General features: G+C 37.8%; 2 protein-coding genes across 2 annotated transcripts; one reads left to right on the forward strand and one right to left on the reverse strand.

Annotated features, from left to right (window-relative positions):
* Positions 1–1151: 1151 nt before the first annotated feature.
* LOC131160509 (uncharacterized) lies at positions 1152–2254 on the reverse strand. The gene has a single exon (XM_058116275.1). It carries the CDS (start codon positions 2127–2129, stop codon positions 1320–1322), a length of 810 nt encoding a protein of 269 aa, XP_057972258.1. The 5' UTR covers positions 2130–2254; the 3' UTR covers positions 1152–1319.
* A 3659-nt stretch (positions 2255–5913) lies between these two features.
* LOC131160937 (auxin-responsive protein IAA13-like) lies at positions 5914–6972 on the forward strand. Its single transcript, XM_058116809.1, has 3 exons — positions 5914–6214; positions 6474–6577; positions 6877–6972. The coding sequence occupies exons 1-3, from the start codon at positions 5914–5916 to the stop codon at positions 6970–6972; spliced, it is 501 nt and encodes a 166-aa protein (XP_057972792.1).
* Positions 6973–11684: the final 4712 nt, after the last annotated feature.

Consider the following 11684-nt stretch of genomic DNA (forward strand, 5'->3'; position numbering starts at 1 on the left):
TAATATAAAAAATATATATAATAAAAAATAAATTTCTATGATTTTTTTTCTTTTCTTTCTTTTTCCTAAATTAAATGCTTCATCTAACAGAAGTTGAACTAAGAAACATTGAAAGGGAGGAAGGAGCTTTTGTTCATGGATATTGGAAAATTTCCTTGAGTAGACTCACATACCTTTAATGAGCATTTAATGGGTTAGAAAATTTTTAAAATGAAAAACAATAAATTTTCATTTTTTCAAGATTCATTTAATTTGTAATTTTTAAATGTAATAATTAATGATAAATCATAAATTTATTATGCAGAGTCATTACATTTTTTAAAAAAACTTAAAACTATTATATATATATCATGTTGATATCACTAATTCAACCATTGATTCGATTCCTCAGCCTAACTTGTTCTATCGACCCAGTGACTTTACTTGGTTAGTTACCGGTCCAATTTTTAGAATCGTGCGTAGGATTTGGTCCCAAGATTTTGTACATATTAAGGGTTGTTTGGTATCACTTTAAAAGATTATAGAAATAAAAAAAAAATTAAAAATAGAAACTAAAAACTAGAAATTAGCAAATTGTATACAATAATTGGAAAAAAAATAAAAATATTTTATAATTGGCTTTATTATATATATATATTTAAATTTATGTATATTTTTATTTTAATTATAATTAAAATCATATGATCATTTTATTTTAAATTTAAATTTAAAAATATATAAAATAAATGATTTGATTTAAAAAATAAAAAAATTTGATAATTTAAATAAATATATTATTATAATCTATTTCTTTATTATGGAGAAAGAAAAATAAAAATCAGAAAATCGGAAAAACAACAAGTCAAAATGCACAAGAGTTGGCTTGAAAATCACATGCTTAACATGAACTTGTACTAGCGAGTGATTTGCAATTTCACTGGTTCCGTCCAAAATCAATGCATCTACAAATAAATAAATAATTTGCTGGGGTTGAAAAATTTTGAAGTTATCATTTATGAAGATAAGGAGTGTTATAGATATATTTTAATATTTTAAAACTATGATTATATAATTTTGTTAATTACTAGCTTCTCTATTATGTTTTGCAAATAGTAAAATTTAAAAAGCAAATACTTAAGACTGAATGAAATTTAAGGATAATGAACAGAAAATGCTGAAAGAAGATTACTGTCTCTTTTAAGATTTCTGTACATATGTGATACAATAATATAACGCCTCCCCATAACTAACTAAAAAGTATTCTCAGAAGACAATTAATTTCACATAAAAATTTTAAATCCAAACACATAAAAAAGTGTAGCAATCATTCCTCTCAAGCCTCAAAACTTGGTCTCGTGCTCGCAATCCTGCCGGCGGATCTTCATCTCCGGAAACCCGACGACCAGTCGGCAGTCCGACAGAGCGACGACGTGTTTCTTAAAGATCCCAAGAAGCGACACCCTGCCAGGAACCCTCGTGCGCACTTCTACGGGGACCTCGCCCGCGAGCACGTCCTTAATCAGGGAAGAAATATTGGAGGCGAGCCTGTCCACCTCCACCGTCAGCCGGCAGGTCACGGCGGCAGATCCCCTCGCCGGGATGAGGCCCGGGGACAGATCGGCCTCGCCCACCGGGGCGCCACCGTAGAGGACGACGCTCTTACCGACGCCGCCCCGGAAGCTCGCGCGGTTGCTGTTCTCCACGAGCACCTCGAGGATCAGAGTTAGGTTGAGCTCGAAGCGGATGGACGGCAGCGTGACGCGAGGCGCGACGCCATCGACGGTGGCGGAGATGAGGCTGGTTCTGGGTTCCTTGAACTTGAAGAGGGTCAGGGCCAAGATCAGTGCGACGACGAAGAGGAGAAAGATCAGGATGAGAATGACCCAGACGGCGATCAGCCAGCCCCGGCGGCGGTGTTTCAGGGTGGATGGGGGGAGATCTTGGTGGTGGTTATGCTGTGTCATTTTAGAGAGAGAGAGAGAGAGAGAAAGAGAGAGAGAGAGAGAGATGTACAGGGTCCCGTATTGTGTGGAGGTGGCTGGTTGGTTAGTAAATGGAGTAATAAAGAGGGGGCAGCGGCGGTGGCGGTTGCGGTTGCGGTGGCGGTGGCGGTGGCGGTGGAGAGAGTGGCGGAGGTGCCATGAATGCATGAGAGCGCCTTTTATTTTTTTTCAACGGCAAACGGAGCTTTCTTTCGGCGTCGCTTTTAATGCTCTTTCATCCCCCAACCAATCCCCAAGGCCGGTTGGTAGCGTATTCCACGATTTGTCCACTTTAAATTAAACATAAGATTCGAATATGATTTGATTATACGTACTTAGAAGCTTTTAAAAATAAACTTCATTGAATTTATTAGATTAAACTTGAATTGATTAAATATATGTATAAAATATATGAAGAGGATAATGTGATGTGCAATTTGATTCAATCTCCCACATGCTTGAGTATCTTGTACTAATTTTTAAATTATAAAAATTAATAGACATTAAGCTAAGGTTAATTTAGTATAGCAAGAAATATTATGAACTATATTGCTAATTAATATTTAGAAATAAAAAAATGATCAACTAAGACTTAATTTTGAGGCTGATATAATAAGAAAATTATATCATCGCTAGTTCATACATCACATAGGTTTTTATTAAATGCTTATGTGACATTAGGATGTTATTTACCCATTACAAATAACACCCACTCCTCGACCTAAAGTGGTTTTAGGACTCGAAAGTAGTTTCTTCAAATTTTCTCTTCTTTTTAAGCTCAGGCCTTTAGTAAGCTCCTAACTCATGACATACTAAGCTCATCCACATACTAGGCTCATGCCCAACATGCTTCATGTTAGGGCACTTATGTCATTGAGGCTAAGGCCTATAATGGGCTAATGCTCATATCAAGCTAGTCCGCACACACATCGAGTTGGTGCCCTACCGTGCCAATGCCCACATTGAGTTTGTGTTTGCACTAAGCTTGAGTCATGCTGACCTATATGTACCAACTCATCCTCGAGTAAATTTTGCCCAAACTTTCAAGTGGTCAGGGCTTTCATTGAGCTCACACGGTTCTCCCTGAGCTTTGAGGTATTTGGGGCATTTACTAGGTTCACATCGATTCTCTTAATAAGATCTTAGTTACTATCTGTATATATTGTACTTATTGTCCAAGATTACTTGAGCTTTCAAGTAGTTAGAGTTTTATTTGTGTAATCTTTGTACATTTCTTGGGATATGGTAATGATCTAGATACATGGCAAATAAGATCACTAATCACTTATCTTAACTTCGTCATAAGAGTTATAATGACAAGTCACTTAGGTGGCATGCATAATGAGTGTCGCTTAGATATATGACAATCACCCATGCCAGGTGAACCACTTAATGCCAAACTATCTAGGGAAATGAAAGGAAGATCACACATCCATTTGGAGGTTGTCCATTCACCAGGCGAGACAAACAATTCATTGCCAACTAAGGCGATAGTTATTAGGCGAAGGTCGTCCAATTATCAGGTGACAAGAAAAATAATCATTAGGCAAGACATATGAGAGTTAACTATAATAATTACATCATTAATACTTTGAAATTAAAAGTCTCAATTTATAACTAGACCTTTAAACATTTTGGATTAGGGACTTGTATCAATAACTACATTTTGTGCATCACTTGTTGAAGTTGTAAATCCAAATTTGACTTGGGGAGGAGACCTTCAATATTTAATTCAATTCATGTAATGTAACAAACAACAATCACTTTAATTTCTGCAATATGTTATCTCTATATTTCTATCTTTTGTTGCCTCTGCATCCCTAAGTTAATCCTATTTATCTCTTCTAATCCAATGGTCACATCCCTCAATTTCTTTCCCATTTCTACAACTTTTACAGCTCTATCAATACTCCTATTTTTATACCTCTAATGGGGGCTACCATAATGAATGTACAATCAATCCATCCTCATCTTTCCGTCTCAATCAGATCATCATTTTCCTTGATAATTTTTCTAGAGCCTTCAAAAGATCAGGGCCTTCAACTGAGCTCACGCCATCCATGTTGAACTTGCAGATTATGAAAATTTTATCTGAGCTTTTAAGTACTAGGGTTTTTTACTAGGCTCATGTTGGTTCTCCTAATTTGAGCTCGCTGTCTATTAGGATTTTCAATTGAGGCATTTACTAGTTTCTTTTATTCTAACCTCGTTGGCTTATGGAACAGGATTTTTCATTTGATGATCATCAATGATCAAATACTAGGGCCTAGCACTCTAGAGATGCGTCTTCTTCTCTCCCAAACGTTGGATTTATGGGTTACACAAGCAACTAAACTATCTTGGGGTTGACCATGGTGATTGTTGCAGTAGTGGGGCAATGCACCATTCGTTGAAGTTGCAAGGCAAACAAATCCTTGCTCAAAGCTTCCAACACCAATTAAGAAAGTTGACATCAATCCAATTAACAGTATGAGAAAAACTTGGGCATCCCGCTGGTAATGCCACCTTAATTTCAGGTATACTCCACTTCCCAACAATGCATTTCCTTGCACGCTACAGTCTAGACCCCACCCCCCTACACATAACATAAGAGAAAAATTAGTAGGTAAATTGGTCTATAGAATCAGGGTAAAGCGCAACTTTCCCGGAAATGCCGGTGGACATGGCGACGAGCAATTTTCCGAACATCACGTCGCGTAAATTCCGGTATTGGAACGCAACTGATCTTTGGCCACGACGCTGAGGGTCAAATCAAGACCACCGCGATGGTGACGACGATCATGGTCGTCGCCAAACTGCAACTTCTGCGCCGAGGGCTGGGAGGATTCATTGAATGATACGACATTCCACCCACGGGAGCGGTGGATCAAGAACACACGGGTCGGAAATTACCAGATACCCAAATGCAGAAAACAGAAAATTTTCAAATTGGATTGAATGAAAAAACTTGAAAGCCAAAATCCAAAACATTTATGAGATTGTTATGACGAGGGTGGCTCATTCATCCATATCTTATCCACCAGTTTTTTTTCGAATTAATTTTTTTTAAAAAATATATTAAATAATATTTTTTTCTAAAAAGTATTTCTCAGAATGATTTTGACGTAATCTCACTACTTAGAGTAGCGAGATTTAACGATATTTTTGGTGCATCAGGTTTTCATTATTAATTAAATTATTTTATGAATTATTTGAGTGAATAATCAATTATTAATTTAAATTTTTACTTATAATAATTTATAATTTATAATTTAGTTAAAAATATTTTTTTATAAAAAATTAATATAACAGTCATACACTATAAATATACACTAATTATATTTAATTAAATAGGGAAATCTTCATATATTTTATTGAGTAAGAAATATTTAAATATTAACATGTTCCATTTGTTGCTGCTATCTCTAACACAAAGAGAGCCGATGATCCATCAATTTATCATACTGTTCCTTTTGATGGAGTTAAGATTTTAATTTCTGCATTTCTGACATTTCGTATTTTGTGTTTGTTCTTCTATTATCCTCTCTCTCTCTCTCTCTCTCTCTCTCTCTCTCTCTGTTTTTGTTCCACTATTTTCCCTATAAATTCTAACATTATTTTTATTTTGTTGATATTAGTGTTTCGATTTTCTTTTGTTAAGGATTAGCCCATTTTTTTTTTTTTTTTTTTTTTTAAATCATTGAGAAAATTGGAATGATGAAAAGTAGAGAATAAAATGTTGATCATGTGGATAACTAAAAGATTGGGATCTGCCTTCATTAATTTGGATTGTTAAAAGATTGGGATCATGGCTGCCTCCATTATTCTCTCTCTCCATGTATCAACTAATATATTACTCATTAGTCATTACTATAATTAATTTTATTCCTTGGGAGCAGTCAGGTTGTGGGATGACCGCCTATATGGCTTATAGGATGAACACCTTGGCTAACCAGGTAAGGACACCGCCTATATGACTTATAGGATGAACAACTTGGTTAACCAGATAAAGACTCTGACCTCTAAAGAAGATGAGACATGCGAGGATGATAAAATGAAGCAAACTTCAAAGAAAAAAGTGTACAATGATAGCAATAAGAACAATATTGTTGCTATGGAAAAAGGACATCTTGGGTTTGTTAAGGTTAACATGGATGGATTGCCAATAGGGAAGAAAGTGGATCTAAATGCTTCTTCTATATATGAGACTTTAGCCCAAGCATGGGAGGACATGTTTGTTAATCCAACCACAGGCATCACTTCCTTTCATGAGTGTAATCTTTATTTTTTATATTTTTTATCAGTAATGTATAATTTACTTATTTTCTATCAATTCGATCTAAAATTTTTGATGTGAAACTATTGTTAAATCATTGTTGCACCTCAATCTAATGACTAACTTTTAAAACCAAGTGGTTTAAGATGACATAAACATTTTGATAATCAAGGTTAAATTAGTTGGACTAGGACAGTAATGAGTTGCATAGATAATTCTTTTTTAGTATTAAAATGTAATTATGATTGTGTAACTAGGTTTGAGTGGAGAGAGTGAGCAATCAAGAATGACCACCAAGCTTTTAAATGGATCATCTGAATTTTCGCTCATTTATGAAGATGAGGAGGGGGACTTAATGCTCGTACAAGATGTTCCTTGGGAGTATACACTTTTCATTTCATTTTAAATGATTATACTAGTGCAATATATTTATACTTATGTATATATGTTTTTGTGAATGAGTCTTTGTGTGTATATATGCACATATTTATGCCTGATGTTTGTATATGCACTACTAAGCCCCAAATGGCATCCCATCAAATGATAAGGCTAACCTTGTGGAAGACTAGCTGGTTTATTTCGAGCAACATTTTAAGGTGTAGGAGCAGTAGCTGCCCTATTAGTAACGTAATATTGAACATTTTGGACCATGCTTTTAAGGCCCGTTTCATTCAAGTTCCTAGATACTTTGGACAGGCAGAGGCCTATGTTGTTGGAAAAGACAATATTGTCTTTGGAAAGTTAGATGTTATGTAAATGCTGAGAATATATATGGTAAACATATGTTTGTTGGTTTGTGTATAGGATGTTTCTCAACACAGTGAAGAGGCTAGAATCATGAAGATATCGGAAACTAATGGACTTGGTACCTAAGATTATTAATTATGAAGACATCGAAGTTTGGAAATGCCTAGATGATACGAAATTATATGTTAACTAATTTATTTAACACAATTATAAAAATCAAGAAAATGTCAAACGAATAGAGGAAAAACACTTTAATACCTATAAAGAAAAATAAAGAATATATTTACAATTGTACTAATTACTCTGCAATTACGCTTATGAGTCATGGAATGGAATTGCGGTAAAGGATAGTGGAACTAGCATTAAGGTTAGAAGCTAAGGTTTCAAAAAATCAATTTAGTTTTATACTTAGGAGCTCTATTACAAAAGTAATATATCTTCTAAGAAGATTGAGCATATAAAAATTCAATTCACCAGTTTCGTACACATTCAACCTATCAAAATATTATAAAAATTTCGGCAGAGTCCTCTTTAAAAATTGGGCATATCCATCCACTGTCACGCCCCGAACCCTAAAATGGGACCCACGGGTGAACTAAGTAACCTAACCTGTCTCTGTATCAATATAAACATACATGATACCATATACAAGAGGGTCCGACCCCGTGAGGTAACCGATGCCCTATATACATACATACAATACGTGTCCATACTCATCAATATACGTCGCGAAATACGGTCTTTCTTTACATCAAACTGTACCATACCAGAATCTATACCATACAGGGTTAAACATACCTACAAATACTATACATACCACGGGTGTCTACAAAATCCATTAGGACAATCCGGTTACAAAATTCGTAACTATCAGGTACTAATAGTAACTAAACACACCCCCCGCTTCCGGATGCTAGGATGCTAGTTTCGGCTACCTGAAAGATTTGAGACACCTTTCAGTAAGGGAGAAAACAGGTTATATCAGTGTGTGACATACTAGTGTCATTTTCATACTTCATAACACATACATACGATACAGTTTGAAACACATACGTACAGTTTCAAAACAAGTTCCATACATTCCCATACAATTCCATACAGTTTCAGTATTTTCACAAAACCATTCCAGTTCATACGATACTCAAATACATAAATACATACATATGGTCAGTGTCGTCACACTACTCACAACTGCACAAGTCACCTAGTCTCACAGCGGTTACGTTCTAACACATTAAACTACGAAGGTTTCCTACTCAGGCCCAATAGTGAATCCATTGCTACACATGCAACTACACAAGGTCACCTGGTCTAACCCCGATTACGTGACCATGTGCAAACTACGCTGCATCAACCTAGGCCCACTGTGGTCCGTTGCTACATTTGGTGACCAACCGAATTATACTGATGATATTTCGCACCCCGGATATAGAGCCGGCCACTCTTGCCCATGATAGTTAACCGTTACAGGGCACAACATACGGTAGTTAGCCGCCCCTAGCTGTTACAGCATACAGTAGTTAGCCGCCCCTGGCTTTTACGTCATACGGTAGTTAGCCGCCCTTAACCGTTACGGCGTACGGTAGTTAGCCGCCCCTAGCCATTTTTCACAGAACTTGGAATCACTTTGGAACTCATGTCCTTATACATTTCAGCGTACGGTAATAAGTTGCCACATAGCTGTTTTTCAAAAATATCTAGAGCAACATACATACATGCACACGTACCACACTTATTTGGTTTACAGCAAATCATATCGTTTACAATTTCAAGTATACAGTTTATGCAAATATGGATTATGGTCACCTCAATAATACAGTTTAAACAACATAAACGGTTTTCCACTCAAATAAGAGATGATACCCGAAATCCCCAATTTCTCGAAAACTGTAACCCGAAAATCCCGTGTTTTTACCCGATAGATTTTTCCAAATAAGTAGCCAAAACATACATATGATCGTAGCCTACAGGCTTACCGATCTCGATTTAAAAAATGAAATGATATAAATAGAATCCCCTTACCTCAACCTGAAACCAAACCACGAACTCTACGGACCTCAAAACTACGAACCGAGACTCTGAAATCTACAAACCACAATACTAAACATGCTTACGATCCATACTACTACACATATATCGAATCAGAAATGAAAACCGAGCCTTACCTCGATTTTGGCCCGAAACCCAAAATTGCTCAAATCGAGATTCCGATCCACAGAAGTTGTAGAGAATCCCTCCACGATCCTCGTGGTACCCTCAGATTTTTGATTCTATCAACGACCGGCGAGGAAATCTAGAGAGAGAGAGTAGAGAGTAGAGAGAGTTTAGGGAGAGAAAGAAGCTTAGTGAAGAAGAAATCCAAATATCCCTTTTTTAAGCCTTTGACCTGCCCGGTTTTCGTCGATGAAAAGTACCTTCGTTGATGAAAAATCAAGAATTTCGTCGCGGATGTCGGCAGCCTCGTCGACGAAGTCTGATATTTAGAATTTTCCAGACCCTCGGCTTCTCTTCGTCGACGAACCTCTGAATTTCGTCGATGAAAAGTCTACTGCCTTCGTCGAAGAAATCTGGTTTCGTCGACGAAATCTACAGGAATCCCTTTATATTTTCCGGGCTCTTACAATCTCCCCTCCTTACAAAAATTTCATCCTCGAAATTTGAAATCTCTCATTACAACACATTCATACTACTACATACATACTCACTCTAAAGCGAAACCAAATTGTCATGACAGATACATACATACCAAGCTGTCACAATACATACATACTGATACCAAGTGGTCACCATCCATACATACATTCTCTAGAGGACACGGTGGCCATTTATACGTAGCCCTGTTACAATACATACATACACACTCTAGAGAGAATATGGCGGCCATGATACCCAGCTATTACGATACATATATACTCTACGAATACGGCGGCCATTTATACGCAGTCCCGTTACGATACATACATACATTCCTTCACTTATGGCAGAGAAAAATACCGTGGTCACATACATAAACGGTCTCAGGAGCTCATAATACTATAAGACTCTCCCTAAGACTAACCACTGAATACAATACGATAACAGAGGATTACATACATACATACTCATACTACCCTACTATCAAAATACTACTCAAACAGCTGTGGATACTTCCGGCGTATCTCCATTTCTACTTCCCAAGCCTCCTCTACCTCATGGTTTCGCCACAATACCTTCACTAACGGTATCTCTTTGGTACAGAGCTTCTGAACTTTACGGTCCAGAACCTGAATAGGTATCTCCTCATACGCTAAAGTATCCCCAATTTCTAACTCATCGTAACAGATAACATGAGACGGATCCAACACGTACCTTCTCAACATGGAAACGTGAAACACATCGTGGACCCTCAAAAGTGCTGGAGGTAATGCTACTCTATAGGCTACTGGACCCATTCGCTCAAGTACCTTGAATGGTCCGATATACCTTGGGCTCAACTTGCCCTTCCTGCCGAATCTCATCACTCCTTTCATTGGAGCGATTCGCAGAAATACCTTACCTCCCACTTCGAACTCTAACTCACGGCGGCGAACATCCGCGTAACTCTTCTGCCGAATCTAAGCTGATCTAATCCTCTCCCGGATCAAACCCACCTTTTCATACGCCTGCTACACAAGTTCAGGTCCTAAAACCTGACATTCACCTACCTCATCCCAATACAAAGGAGACCAACACCTTTGACCATACAAAGCCTTGAATGGTGCCATCCCTATACTAGCCTGGAAGCTGTTGTTATAGGCGAACTCCACTAGTGGCAGAAACTGAATCCACCTACCACTGAAGTCCAATACACAAGCCCGTAACATATCCTCCAAGATCTATATCGTCCTCTCTGACTGTCCATCAATCTGGGGGTGGAACGCTGTACTGAAAGTAAGCTTCGTCCCCAATGCCTCCTGCAAGCTCTTTCGAAATCGAGAAGTAAACCTCACATCCCGATCTAAAACAATGGACACTGGAACTCTGTGCATTCTCATAATCTCATGCACATACAACTTTGCTAGCCTACTCAAAGAGTAGTTAACCTTCATCGGTATAAAGTGAGCAAATTTTGTTAACCTGTCCACAATTATCCAAATAGCATTCTGCCTGTGAAGCGCTGTCGGTAATCCAGTAACAAAGTCCATGGAAATATGTTCCCATTTCCATACCGGAATAGGCAAAGGCTGCAACGGCCCTGCCGGCCTCTGATGTTTAGCTTTCACCTGCTGACACGTCAGAAACTGCTCCACAAACCGAGCAATATCCCTCTTCATACCACTCCACCAGAAGGACTCGCGCAAATCCCGATACATCCTTGTACTACCCGAATGTATCGTATACAAAGAACGATGCGCTTCCTCCAGAATCATCCTTCTAATCTCATCGTCACTTGGAACACACAACCTGGTCCCAAACTTTAACACACCTCTGTTAGAGATGTTAAAATCCGCAGCCAAACCTTGCCGTACTTTCCCCTCAATCTCTGCTAACTCTGCATCACTGGCCTGCGCAGCTTTAATACGCTCAAACAAAATCGGTTGGATTACCAAGCTGGCAATGAAAGCCTGATGATCACCAGACATCAACTCTACGCTAAGGCTTTTCAAATCTCGTCTGACATAATGCTGAGCTACAACTGTAGATACTGCTGCATGTTCTGACTTCCAACTCAACGCATCTGCTACCACATTAGCCTTTCCTGG

This window comes from Malania oleifera, chromosome 7, assembly GCF_029873635.1.
Source record: "Malania oleifera isolate guangnan ecotype guangnan chromosome 7, ASM2987363v1, whole genome shotgun sequence".
NCBI classification, from domain to species: Eukaryota; Viridiplantae; Streptophyta; class Magnoliopsida; order Santalales; family Ximeniaceae; genus Malania; species Malania oleifera.